At 38.8% G+C, this 15,207-nt stretch overlaps 1 protein-coding gene across 1 annotated transcript in view; it reads left to right on the forward strand.

Moving 5' to 3' along the window:
- Positions 1-2,106: 2,106 nt before the first annotated feature.
- The window catches only part of cpne7 (copine VII), a gene marked incomplete at both ends in the record, with an annotated part of 48,387 nt that continues 35,286 nt past the window's right edge, over positions 2,107-15,207 (forward strand). The window contains 3 exons of the mRNA XM_081351942.1: positions 2,107-2,280; positions 12,808-12,990; positions 13,689-13,763. Coding sequence (XP_081208068.1) covers positions 2,107-2,280; positions 12,808-12,990; positions 13,689-13,763 — 432 coding nt within the window. The remainder of the gene's footprint in view (positions 2,281-12,807; positions 12,991-13,688; positions 13,764-15,207) is intronic.

A 15,207-nucleotide genomic window follows, 5' to 3' on the forward strand; every position in this document is an offset into this window, starting at 1 on the left:
TGATTGCAAATCTTTGCGGAAAGATAAGGGAGGCAGTAAAATAAATAGCTATTAAACTGCATTAATTAATCGACACATACATTCACGCGAGTTTGACAAGTAATAGAGGATATAAAGTGGATTGTGGAACGTTGCGTTGCGAGAGAAGTTGGACTAAAGTGTAATTTATTAACACTCACTTCATAGTAGGCTACTCCATTTTAATCACGCCATTTAAACTGGATAATTCGCGTTAAACGGGAAAAGTTTGCTTTTCTTGTTGCATGCTAAAATAATGCACAGTACAAGAGACAGTTAGCCTACATGAAGATCATCTCGTTTCATGTGTCGTTTAACTTGTGGTTATTCAAATCAAATAATGTTTCAGGCACAAGCAGTGTATCGTCTTGTATAACGCCAGAAAGATTACTAACCGTGCTCGATTGGTTCTTGTAGTGAAGTGATATAGATGTGAGAGAGAGGAGCTGTCTATGATCTGTGGTGCTGTACCACGCGCACACTAGGCTACTGGAGCGCTTTGCTGCCTGATATATTTACTTATTAGTCTCTTTTGTTTATTTGATAATTTAAAGGTTGAGTAGCTATAATGCATAAAACACACCATTAATGATATTGGTAATGTGATGACTAAATGTGACCGCAGGGTACGAATTATGGGGTGCGGGAATTGGCTTGAACACCGTAAAGAAAGTCAAAACAAAAGGTTGGAGGGGGTCTTACAATTGCATAGTCTTCCTGAGGTTTATTACAAAGTTACGTGGCAAGTTAGTCGGAACGCCTTAAAAGATCCACACGTTTTGGCACAAATCGGCAGTGGAATTCCAAAAAACCCCGCAAGGTCTCGAGACGCGTTTTATTTTTTTTAATTGAGCGTCGCGTTTAGAACGCCACGTCATGCACAATATGATGCAAAAGAATCTCATGTTTACCAAAAAAAAAAAAAAAAAAAAATAGAAAAGCAGCGCAGAGGAATGCAAAAACGCATTCTGTGTGCACGGTCTCTCCCTTCATATGTATGGCAATTGTATTCCCTATACCCCTAAACCAATCCCTATCCATAATTTATCCCTAAAATCAGGGGGAAATGATGTGAATAACACTGAAGTAGAAGCACCTAACCCTGACTGAAAGCCTAAACTTGACATAAAGTGTAAACCTATCCCTCAAATCTAATTTGTTGGTTGGAATGTTGTTCCAGGGTCAACAAAGATGTTGCATGTTATTCACCCAGTTGCAGTAGTGGTTTTAAAGGGATAGTTCACCCAAAAATGAAAATGACCCTCACCCTCAAGCCATCCTAGTTGTACATGACTTTCTTTTTTCAGACGAATACAATCAGAGATATATTAAAAAAATGTCCTGGCTCTTCCAATGGCAGTGAATGGAGGACGAAATTTTGAAGCCCAAAAATGTGCACCCATCCATCATAAGCGCACTTCACACTTCCGAGGGGTAACGTTTCTCGTTATAGACTTCTAGTTCGTGAGTGGTGTTTTGTTTTGCTCTATCCTCTGCGCTTTCACGTTCATCAATACATTATGCGTCGGGTCAGGGGTTACTCTTTCGCTTCGCTTACAGTTTTCACTTTTTTTTTTTCAGTTTAGATTTTCACTTATTTACCTATATTCAGTGTAAGTCGATATTGTGGTTTCAGTGCTGTTGTTTTGTCCATTCACAAGTAAATCATCAGAATGTACATCCTGACATTTCTTTTCCTCACATGCTTAGGCGTCTGTTGTGAAGAGGCTGTTAACTGAAGATCTCATCTGGGATTTTCCTGTTGTAATACTAATGGACATCTCTGATTTACAACACCCCATTTGATCCCTCTATATCTGAACCATTCCCAGCAGCCCATTCTCCTCTAAAGCGAATCAGATATAGAGATGTCTCTCCGTAAAGAGCTTTAAGTCGAACTGACAGATACTTTTTAAAGACATTTCACATCTTTTGCTTGACGAAGAAACAACACAAGGTCACGTTAAAAGGTAGACTCCATGAATGGGAGAGTCCTGCTTCAATCAAACTGAGGCTTTTAAAGATCGCCCGATTCACAGTGCCATCTCCCATCTCCCGCTGACCCTCCGCACTCAACTTTCTGTCAGCATGAGTGACTCTCAGGATGCCACGTCTCCAGTGGCAGGCATAGGAGGTCCCGTTGCTTGTGTTTCCAAGGTGGAGCTGCGTGTTTGCTGCAAGTCCCTGTTGGACCGGGACACGCTCAATAAGTCCGACCCCTGCGTCATGCTCATGGTACAGAACCAAGGTCAATGGACTGAAGTGAGTTTTCCTTTTTTCCTCTTTATTGGGTCTTTGCACTGTTGGAATATTTATTTTACAATATTGGTTTTGTTTTAATGCAGTTTAGTTATAAATACTGGTCAACCCATTTTTATTTTATTTTTAATGGCCGTGGGCTGATATCTAGAGAGCAGATTCACCCAAAATGAGAATGTTATTGTTTACTCACCCTCATGTAATTCCTAACCTGTATGACTTTCTTTCTTCTGTAAGAGAAAAATACAGCCATTAAATGGGAAAAAAAGATGCAATGAAACTTAATTGTGACAGAGGCTCTCAGCCTCAGTGGTTACTGTGATTTTGCCAAGTAAGTCATGTTATTGAATCAACATATTTTGTTGATCATCTGAACATTTAGTCCTAACCCTATCCCTAATACTCCTAAACCAAACCCTACCCATAACTTATCCCTAAAATCAGGGTTAAATGATAGGTGAATAACACTGATGTCGAAGCATCTATACCTGATTGTAAGCTTAAAGCTGCAGTCGGCAAGTATGGCAGATTGAGGGGACTTAGCCAAAATGTTGAATGTTTACAACTCTCATGCCCCTCCCCCACTACCACCGAGCACCCTCCCATCGAGTTTGTGCTCGTCAGTGCGTGTGCACTAGATTTTCTGTGAACGCACCCGTCTCTTCAGCATCGAAGCATCATTTTCTTTTCCTTGGTTGTTTTGGACCTCCTAGCTCTGGTTGTTAACCGAGGAACTGGAAGCTTGTTAGTAGATTTTCTCTCCGCCATCACGCTTCGTACAATCCAACACACCTGCGAACTTCAGGCGTGTGCATGTGATATTGTAACGTGCGCGAGGGGGGATCTGTGGCGTGTGCACGAACTGTGATTGACAGTCAGATCTCACACAGCCCTGCGCTGATTGGACCAGAAGAACCGGGAGCGGTGGATTTTTGCAAAACAAATAACAGGCTCCAGGTGGAGGTAGAAGCGCAGGATTTTTCTAAAACCGGCTGATTTCTGTCGGAAGATAGTGTCGGTTTCAGAGAATATGATCAAAAAAATCTTGCCGACGGCAGCTTTAAACTTGACAAAACTGTAAACTTGTCCCTCAAATCTAATTGGTTGATTGGAATGTTGTTCCAGGATCAACAAATGTCGATCCAGGGGCATGTTGTACTTGGTGAAATCACATTCACGCAGTTGCAGTAGTGTTTTTTTCACCAAGTAAAACATGTTCCTGGATGAACATCCTTGTTGATCCTGGAGCAACATTCTAATCAACCAATCAGATTTGAGGAATAGGTTTACTGAATTTAAACAGCAGAAACAGCAATCAATGAGCAACTCTCATTTCCCTCAGATTTTAGGGATAAGTTATGGGTAGGGATATGTTTTTAGACAAGAATGTTGTTCCAGGAGTATCAAAAAATGTTGATCCAGGAACATGTCTTACATGGCAAAATCACAGCGACCCATTTGGTATCATCCTTTTGCCCTCACTTATCAGTTTACAGACTAATCAGGCCTTAAATGTATGGACAAAGTGGCAAAAATACAAAGGCAAACAAACGGCAGTGTTCAAAAATGAAATCATTTTAGAAATTGTATGAAAGAAAGTCAAGTTTGGAACAAGTGGATGAGTAAACAAGGACAGAAATAATTTTTTTTTTGGTTAAACTAACCCTTTAATGATAGGAAATAACATGTACACAAAATTGCTGAGTTAGAATCCAATTTGTTTTAAAGAAAACACTTACACTTCACAAAAATATTGGAAAACGGGCAATGAGCGCTATTTACTGACAAGGTCAATACTTTGCAAATTACCAATATTGACCAATTAATTGGCCTGGCCAGTAGGGTTTGAAATGAATGGGGCAAAAAGGCCACCAAAATGAATAAAAAAATGCTCCAAAACTCAAAATGTAGTGACAAAATAAAAATGCCACTGTATAAGATTTGTCTCATATTTATATCATATGATAGAGGCTAGTTAAGCAGTATCACATGAGCAAGAGGGCCGTTTTCCCAAATATCAGCATGATAGTCTGAAGTAAGTACATTGGTATTGTATTTTTAAATTGTACACTTGTAGTGTGTAGCCATTGACCTCTTTCATGATTCAAATTTAAAACAGGCCAAAACAAAACAAAAGTGTTGCATTTGAAGGCTTTGGGTTAAGAAGTGTTGGATGGTTATAATTTCGCACAATGCCTTCAGATGACATTCTGATAGTAGGGCTTGATTGTGAAGGTTGACTGGGCTGTTCAAAGTGCATGCGAGTGGGGGGAGTGGGCAGTTTTTGGAACGAATCTAGGCAGGGAATTGTCGCACACCAGGAAAGGGCGCTTGAAGCAAGGAGAAAGACCACTCTGGTGTTTTTTTTCCATATCAAAGCAGTCACTGTGAGGGGAAAAAAATTATCTGGAGCCACAGCAGTGGTTCTGAAGACAGCTCGGCAAAGCTGCGAAACTGTCTACAGCAATGTGTCAGGCTGAAGGATGAAATCTTAATCCTGGCCCCATTATTCCAACAACTGTGTCACGTTCAACATCACAGGGAACAAGAGAGATGCCATCCTGCATCAGCTTGCATTTCAAAAGATTCCTTTTAAAGCAGGGACACATAAAACAGGAAAATGAAAACGAAAAAGCCATTGAGAGGTTGTTGTAGACATTGAATGAATCATCACTTGCTTCGCTTTCCAAGATGTTTTTGACAATCAACATGAGTTGAATATCTTGAAAATACACAAAGATGAGTCGTGTTGCAAGGAAAAAAAAAAGCCTTTTCGTCAGTGTGGATAAGACAATCATATCCATAAATGCATTATCTTCACACTGTGTGCCAATGATTAAGTCTGACTGCAGCAGCAAGTTGTGATGGTTTTAGATGTATTATTGTGAACATGATTAGCTTTCGTTGTGAAGTGTTTGTAGTGGTTGATGATAGCCACTGGATGAACAGCCTCTTAAAAGGGATAGTTCACCCAAAAAATGAAAACACTGTCATCTTTTACTCACTGTCATGTTTTTCCAAACCTGTATGACTTTCTTTGTTCTGTCGAACACATAAAATATCTTTATTTTAGCTGTTTTTTCCCCATACAGTCAAAGTGGGATCTGGACAGTAGCCACAATTGACTTACTGTATTGTATTGGATTTGTACTTTTTAGACATTCTTCTAGCTATAAGTAACATGTCACCTACATGTCAACTAGCAGTCATTAGAGTATTAGTAAACTCTCTCCTTAATATCTGCTAACACATTATTTTGATACTGACTGTAAGTAACGTTGCAAGTACATGTCAACTTATTCTACTAGCTCTAAGTCTACTAATACTCTAATGAGAGTTGCAAATTAATGAGAGTTATTTGACATATTGCAAAGTTATTTATAGTTAGTGAAATGTCTAAAGTGGATTGTCGAAAAAAAACGTGAGAAAGTGAGTAATTAGGAATTTTCATTTTGGGGGAACTATCCCTTTAATGAACAGTGATCAAAGTGTGTTGTGTAAAATGAATGAATGTGAAATATTGAGCTTTGGTTTCGGAGAATCCATTTATTTTAATGCATTCTTCTGTGAGCATAGAAGATCCATATTTGACAACCTTCCGTGTCTCATGTCTCAATACAAGTCAAACTAATGACCGCTTTATAGAATGCTATCAGAATATTTACAGACTGCCGTATTAGAGGTGTCACTGCCATCAATATTCTACGCATAGAGAAAATATAGACTCACTGTGAATATCATTTGCATGGTTTTACACTTCAGTCAAAGAGCGGCAGTATTTATGTAATTAATGATTTTGATCTTTTCCCTGACATTAGCTTTTACACATTCCAGATTTCTTTTCACAGGAGCAGAAAAACCTAATATTAGACAAAGGCATTTTGCCAAAGTGAGCGCAAAAAATATATATGCAAGGCTGTTTTCCTGCCATCGTCATTAGTCTACATTTTCTGTCTTGAATGTCTGCCAGCCGATTTCAGGGATCTTGGCAAGTTGGCATGCATGTCTAGGATGTGTCGATATAGTCTAATTTTGCTTACAGGAGACCCAGCTTCACATATTCCACGTTCTCAATCCCATCCTATGCATATTCCCATGTTATTCCCATTACATCCCATGGCTTCTTAAATAAGTGGAACACGTTACATTGATCCATGATCATATTATCAGAATGCCCATGATAAGTAAAACATTAGGCTTTAATGTTCTCGTGTAAGCAATGAGCGTATGAATTGTCACAACATCACAATTGTTGCTGCTGTACAATTGAATGATCAAAGCAACAGATATGTTCACCATTGTCCTGTTTTGCTAAACGTATCCATTTAAATCATAGCTCGATGAACACGTTAGGCAGTTTTGTTGAGATGTCAAGTGGTTTGTAAAAAGCTTCCCAAATCTCTGACTACTATCAGTTTTTGTTATCTTCCAAATGCAGACCCTTCACAGCAAAAGCCTGATGTTAAAACTGGATTTAAAAATGCACGTTTTTTTAAAACATTACTTAGGGCACAAAATATTAATTCAGTATGTGTTTATGCACTGCACCGCAGAAAAACTTGAGTTCATAATTTAGTCCAGTGTATTACAAAAACAGATTTTCAGATATTCTGCCAGAAAATTCTTATGCAAAACTCTGAGTGGTTCGAAGACATTCTAAGCTGTTGTTAGTGTTGCTATGTAACTGCGTGTGTATACTAGGCAGCTGCTAGCATGGATATGTGTGTGTAGATGCCACATTCGACCAATCCAGACACTACGATGCGTCCGCCATCTTGGAACAGACAACATTTCAGATGCTGTTAGCACTCGCTGTTAAAATCAATAGGGCTTTTCACACTTGAAAAAGTTAACCCTGGGACATTCTAAACCCTGGGTAAATGGAATCCTGGATTATCTTGCTTCACGTTTCACACTGCTCATAATTAATAGTTAACAATTAATCCTGGGTATTCATAAGATGACGTTTCACACTGGTCGTTCGTAAACCCTAGGTTAACATTCTTATCTGCTGGTTGAGTATAACATTCTTATAACAGGTCGAGTGCTGCAGTCCAGTCAGTGACGCTGAGTCACTGACTGGACTGCAGCACTCGACCTGTTTACATAAAAGCCCCAGCATTGCGCATCCTAGTATTGCCGACTGTACTATCAAGTTTATACTGAATAGACATTTCGGACTATAAAGGAAAGAATGAAACGTGTCTTTTTCACTCAAATTGTCATGTTTTTTGTCAGCCTTTGACATTTTTGCTCTCAAACGCTGAATTTACTGTTTATATACAATGCACAGTGTTTCCGAGACTTTCCAAAGCACGCAAATTCGAGTTTGCGATTGTCTGTTGCTAAGCGTATAGCTGTAACATTCCAACACCGCATCGTTTCACACTGTACATGTTCTGCTCAGAAGCAGGGTTTCATAACCCCGGGTAAAAAGCGGTGCTAACCCCGCTTGTAAATAAGTGTGAAATGTTCCTTTACCCGGGGGTTAAAAGCGGAGTTTAGAACGACGTCTATTTAAGTGTTTTAAACCTTGTACGATATGATACACGAATAAGTGTTAATATTTGTATAGCGGCCCAAAATAAGTTGCTGCCTTAAATTTATAAGTACAATCAACTGGGATGATCAAGCAATTTCAATTTAAATGACATTAAACTGACTTAAAAAATGTTGAATCTTGTATAACTTAAAAAACAATTAGAAAATTGCTTAACTTACTTTGATGAGTTGAAGCAATGCAAAAACATATGATAACTTATTGATCATATAATTTTTTTTACAGCGTAGAAACAGCCAATAATGAGGTATCTATGTATATATATACAGTACTGTGCAAAAGTCTTAGGCATGTTAATACCCCCCCCCCCCCCCCCCAGTTTTGCCATTAATTGTAATAATCCAGTGAGATTTCTGTATGCACAAGGAATCTGACAACAGCCGGTATGATCTGATCTCACCATCATCGAGTCCGTCTGTGATTACATGAAGAAACAGAAAAAACTGACATCCAGAAGAACTGCGGGAACGTCTCCAAGATGCTTGAAGAAACCTTCCTGGGGGGATATTAACATGCCTAAGACTTTTGCATAGTACTGTATTTATATGACTGCTAAGGTATTCCGGGTGTTTGCTGCTGAAAAATCCGACATTATCCAGCAGGAATTCCATGTTGGTGAAGTCTGGTTTATTCTGGTTAGACCTGGTAGTGCTGGTGGAGCAGCATAGTCATTCTGTTTTCAAGGACACTAAGCTGGTAAACCCTGGCTTACTGGAAAAACATGGCTGTGGCAACATTTCTGCAAAATATTATGTTGCCTCTTGCACATTTCTCTACACTTTCAAAGTGAAATGTCCTGTGTGTGTCCCTAAAAGCGGGTTCAGTTTTATCCGAAACAGATGAATGTGAATCTGGCAACGTTTTATCACACTGGTTGCGTATGTCCAGTAAGTGGCTCTTAAAGGTTCATGGTTTATTGCATTTGAAAATAATGTACCACCTACACTAAATGCTTCCCTAAACCTAACCGATAGTGTTAACAAAAGCAAACTTAATATAAAATACATTTGCTTAAGCAACCATGCCATTTTAGCTTGCTTCTACAAGTCTTTGAGCTCTTTTATTGTGACTGGTGTTTCAGAGGACTTCACCAAGCGCTCCACATCACGATCTTCAGTAGTTTGTTGTAGTTCTCTTTCTTTTGCTGTGAAACGGCCCAGGGCCAGTGTTGCCACCAAGTGTACTCTCTGCACTGCATGCATAAGCTAGTGTATGCATAAAAAAATGCAAACCTATACATACAGTTTCCAGCTGAAATTAACAATAGAGACAGTAAAACACAAACATCTTGTTTTCCTTTTTTTACAAAAATTATGATTACAGGGGCAAATTATCTATTAATAATGATTTTCATGCGGTTTACCAGACATAGTGTCGGCTCAGATCCGGGCCGGACGTGTTACAGCACTTGGATTCCAGATGTGGAGCGCTTGGGTATGAGTCCTGTGAAACCCGAGTCACGATAAAAGAGCTTGAAGACTTGTAGCAAGCTAAAACGGCTTGCTTGAACAAACGCGTTTTGATTTCACGTTTGCTTTTAACACTATCGGTTAGGTTAAGTGTGTGTGGTAGATCATTTTCAAATGAATGAGCATTAACCTTTTAGCGCCACTCACCGGACATATCACTTTCGAGCTGCAATTATAAGCACCCCAGAAAGCAACATAGTGACGGCCCAATCCGGAGTGGAATCCACATGTACCAGATGTGGCCCGGATCTGGGCCGACACTATGTTGCTGTCTGGGACAACAGTAATAAAAAATGACCAGATTCACGTTAATCAGTTTTGGTTAAAACTCAAACATGCTTTTAGTGACACTCTCTAGACATTTCTCTTCGAAAGTATCATGAACCGTGCTAGAAGCAGCGTAATATCATCATGCAATTTTTCCAATGAGCCTGGGTTTGGCATATTCGTATGCAGCTATATTGTAACTATTCGTAACTGGATTTGACCACGTGGATTTTTGCCTCAATATTGTACTGAGTGCTTCTCTGGTGCTCTTGAGCCATTAGGTGTTCCACTATCTGCTCATGCAGCACCTATCAATGGGAAGTGCCATTGTAATGCAAATCAAGAGCTAAAATTGAGTGGGAGCTAAGCCTACTCGTATCTCTCTTTGCGCTCTCTTTCACTTACTCTCTCTCATGGTGAACATTGCATAGTATGTGTAAATTTAGCATATTCTGAAGCATATTTTACAATATTCTGTTGCACTGAGACCCTCAAGAACCTGCTGTGTAATCTCTCTACAACACTCTTAGAGACTCTGTCCATCACTTCCTTTCTGTCACTGCTTCTCTTAAACAGCTCCAACATCATAAAGCAGCCACCGTAAGGGGTAAAGAGACAAACACCGGCTCATTTAACAGCCCCTTTACATCTAACTCACTATGATGTTCTTCATGTTGACAATAAGATCCTCTTGGTTTCTTAACTCGCTGTACTTGAAGATTTGTTCCGCTGAACTAAGCAGAAGTTTGGCACCTATTTGTTTATTCAAAGCTTTTGACAATCTTAATATGGCGATAAGTCAAAACTCGCAGTGAGCAAACAGTAGTAAATGATAAATGTCGCCTCGCCTCACCTCATAACTTGAGAAAACAAGTTAGTTGGAAGGTTAACAATTTCATAATTTCATTTCAGACTCCACGTGGCATAGACGCACGATCCAGTTTTGGCTGTGTGCGTGAGTTGACTCAGCCAGAGTTTTCAGTATAGGGAATGTGTCTGATTTCGGCATGTTGTTGTCGGTGGTCGTTCCATAACTAGGGAGTTCTGTAACAAAATGGTTTTCCAGCAGCTGATGTACTTGGAATTGATAAGAGGTCTGCTTTCCTGTGATTGGAGGAGCCGCGGGAGGCATTGGGTGTTTGGAGCGATAGCAGAGACTCTAGTTGCAGCGGTTATGAACTAGCTGTAGCCTATATAGGGATTCAGAAACCATTCGGCCAGCGCAGTATTGCAGTAATCTAGTCGACAGGTTATTGGAAGTAATGCTTTCTCAATGTCATGCTCTACATCCAGGATGCTCCTCAAAAGTCCTCCCAGGAGGAAGTCGTTTATTTTAAATATAAACAGTCAAGTGCTATAAATCGTTTGTATGCAAATCTCTCTAAAACATGTCCAGGTCTATTGGAAAATTATATTTTCTATAAAGAAACTCTATAAAAAAAATAAAAAAACAACATAACATTAATGTAGACCATTCAATTTTTTTTGCATTGTGACATTTTTTTATTTAAATGAGCATAAATTAAAGGCAGTACGTGAAACTACTTTTCTGTACAAATACTACTTTACAGTATCTCATTATAGTATGAGAATTTGATGGGGAAATGCACTTAATTCTCATGAAAACAATATCACAATGGATTATATATTAATGGTCCTTTTCTTTATGCTGAATACAATGTCTTATTTCCTTCTTTTGATTATGGATGAATTATGACCTGGACATAATGTTTTTTTTTTAAGATTCGTCCCATACCAGCTCCTTTAGTTTGATTAACTACCACTCGCGCTATAAGTACGTATGACTTAGTTCAAGGGCACATGCATAGTAGATTGAAGGGCTGAATATTTTATATGTGAATCTGCATGTAATCGTTGAGAAAGACTCTGTCAAACATGGGCTGATGGAGGAGGGTCATTCCCTGCTTGATACATACACACACATTAGAGGTTTGAGACTGTTAATCTGATTTACTGGGAGTGTGATTGATTACCTCACATGCTGATTTTAAGGGGTTATTTTCCACATTTGTGTGACAGTAACAAATGACCTTTATAGAAATACACCAGAGAATGACAGTCGGTCTAGCAGTGTTTGGATGCTACTTTAAAACTGTATAATTTCCCACAGATTCATAACCAGACCTTCCTTTTTTAAAAAGTAGTCAGCTGCACTAAGCTACTAACAAAAATAGAAACTACTTTGACGCTGTCTAAGGAGGCAAAATCCCATAGCTTCCTTTTTTGCAAACAGAGCAATAATTTTCTGGCTCAAAACCAGTGACTTATTTTGGGATACATTTATACTAAATGGGATTAGTAAAACCATAAAAAAATGTGTCAAAAACAGTGATAAACATCAGCATTTCTATGCAGGGTCTCCAGTGATTTGGTGGATTGTTTATTTGAACTTATTGCAACTAAATGTCAGCTAACTCTCAGTAGAGTATTAGTAGACTGTTTGCTTAATATCTGCTGACTCTTTATTTTGATGATTTCCCAACAGTGACTATAAGTATCTTTGCAACTACATGTCAACTTAATCTAACCCTAACCCTACCAGTCTACTAATGCTCTACTAACACTACAATGATAGTTAATAAACATGTAGGTGCAACATTACTTATAGTAAACAGAATGTGTTAAAGGGACCATCGAAATAAAGTCAAACCCAAATTTCCATTTGAGTAGAACTTCCATTCTTTGTTGGTTCAGACTTTGCTTTGGTATATTGGAAAGTAAAGCCCAAATGCTTGTCTCGTTCAATGCCTATACTGATATTTTCAGATTGCATCTCTAAACATAACATTTTCTTAATGTACTTAATGTCTTGGAGAATGATGCATTAACTCCTACAGCTAATTGCCTCAGTGAGGTTTTAATTCAGAAATGATTGTATTTGCTCTGTTTGTTTTTGACGTGCACCAGAGAACAATAGCAAAGCAGGGGGAGGTGAGGCGAGAGACAGCTGATGAATGAGAAACGAGAACAAATGCATTTTGTACGAGAGCAAGGCCATGATCATCACAGCTACATGTGTGGAAGCTCTCAACAATCAGACTCATGAGGCCTTCATCCCCGCTGCCGTCGCTTCTTTGACTTCATCCAGGGACAGCGCACAAACAGACCAATAAACAACACAGCCTGTGATCTGACTCTTGATAATGTGGAGAAGCCAGACGCTTCCAGACAGTTTTCAGCTACTGGTGACTGATCTGTTGTTTTGTCTTTCAGCTGGACCGTACTGAGGTGATCAAGAGTAACCTGAATCCGGTCTTTGCTAAAGTCTTAATGCTGGACTACTACTTTGAGGAAGTGCAGAAACTGCGCTTTGAAGTTTACGACATCCACGGAACCCACAGTATTGGAACGCGCGATGACGACTTCCTGGGGGGGGTGGAGTGCACGCTTGGACAGGTGATGTCACTTTTCCTGTACAACTTATTTAATATTGCTAAAATACACTAAGGGCCAGATTTACCAAACAGGGCAAATTAGCGTGATTAACCTGGAAATGAATTGGAACTGGAAATTAACCCAAATCCCATAGAAGCGCCATTGGGAGTTGGGAATTTCTGCAGGTGATCTACTGGCAATCTGCAAATTAAAGAACAAGCTGCCAACTAATTTCCTTAACGTAATTTACTAAGAGCAGCACAAATTAAAAATAACTTGGCAAACGATATGTTCAGATAATATCTTCTTCTTCTTCTACCATGCACTCTCTGTTCTCTGTGATGCCACTACAAACTCCTAAAACTGCATATGCAATAAAGTGGTCATGAAATGGAAGTTTCCTTATTGTGATTTAAATCCGGCATCTCTAACAAGAGAAAAAAGTAGGGCGGGACATGATTTTGTCCATGGGGAATTGATTTGATGGTTGTGGTTTGCCATTGGTCGATCTCATGTGAGTGACAGGTTGCCCCGCCCTCGAGTCAGTAAGCACGTCATCATAGAAGAGATGTTATTTTGATTATACATTACGAGGGAACATGAATTAAAAATATATTGATGTGCATGGATGAATCATTTATAGTAAATACTCCATTAAAAACAATAATTGTCAATTTTGATTTCATGGTGACTTAAAAACCTTTTAATCTGTTCCATAGATAGTGGCCCAAAAAAAGATGGTGAAACCTCTGTTGCTGAAATATGGAAAATATGCTGGAAAATCCACCATCACAGTGAGTTGAAACAATCTACACACATAATTCATATTTAATTGCTGCTGTTCACATTTACACATTCACTGAAAGAGCTCTCCTGGTAGAAGTTTCATCTGGCTTTACTTAATTTTAGCATCCGCAAAGGCATTTTAATTTTGTTCCCAGAATAACAAAAAAACACAATTTGAGTTACTTTACTGGAGACACAAGACAGTCAGATAGCAGACATTGCTTGCCAGACCAACCACTGTTTGGCAGTGGTGTCTAAATCAATGTGTTCAGTTAGACAAAATCAATCACTGTCTCTCTTTTAGTATTAGGTCTGTAAAGGTTTGTTCACATCAATGATAACTATAAGGATAACTGTATTAGCGTCCACACCAACACATGATAATGCACATATTAATCGCATATCAGCTGAAAGAAATCACCCTGAAAGATATCGCAACTATATATTGTTGTTATCATTGTGGTGTGGACTTTTAATAATCATCCTTGCTGTGAACAGTCCTTAACTATGGGTGGGTTGTTGGCACCTACACTCACCCCTATACAAAAACAGTTTTGCATTGAGTTATCACTCAGAAGTGATATTCGTCACTGTCTATAGGACCACCCTTTTTTTTTTTTTTGAAGTGCCAACTAAATGCCAAATCCTGCCCACGTTGCTCATCACTATACTCAGAGGATGACTGCACACTACACAATTTGTGATTTTTTTCCTAATACTTCTGGAATGAAATGTCACTTTAAAATATTTCTTGATACAGTTGAGTGTAACCGCTAGTATGTGTGATGGCTGAGTGATAGATAATGTGGAATCTCTATAACACTGGTGCATTAAAAAGTCATCAGGTTTCAGGAATACGGTCTAACCTGTGTAAGGACTCTGTGTAGTTTGGGCGGTTTGACCTCCAACTTAAATTCTGCTGTTTGCTTGGCTCATATCATATAACACGTTACGTGCACTGGAAGTAGACAGGTCCTAGATATTCTTACAATATCTGCTAACATGGTGTAAAATAATGTAGAATATCAATTCCAATATGTGAAAATAGTATTTCAATAACAATATCACAGCTAGTTCAACTCAATTCAAACAAGCCACACATGCAAAACAAATCACATTAAAAAGTGATGCCCCAAGCTTTTTTTGCATGTTTCTATTGCAGGCAGACAAGGTTCATTCGTAAGACAAAACGTAATATCCCATCCTTATCATAGGTGTTGATTCTCTGCTTTCTCATCAGTTTTAATGCAGTTTCTCTGCAGACTAATGGCGTTTTCATGTTTAAACGCCACAGAAATGACTGGTTTTGCTGGACCTCCTCATTGGATTACACTTGGGTTGTAGATTTTTTTTTTTTATGCTGACGAAATCACATTTTGATCTGAGGTGAGACAAAATGGGATGGTTTAAGCATTTCACCCTCTCTTTTCTTTTCAAACAAACTAATAGAGG

The sequence above is a fragment of the Scardinius erythrophthalmus genome (genome assembly GCF_964197995.2).
Source record: "Scardinius erythrophthalmus genome assembly, chromosome: 2".
Classification (NCBI taxonomy): domain Eukaryota; kingdom Metazoa; phylum Chordata; class Actinopteri; order Cypriniformes; family Leuciscidae; genus Scardinius; species Scardinius erythrophthalmus.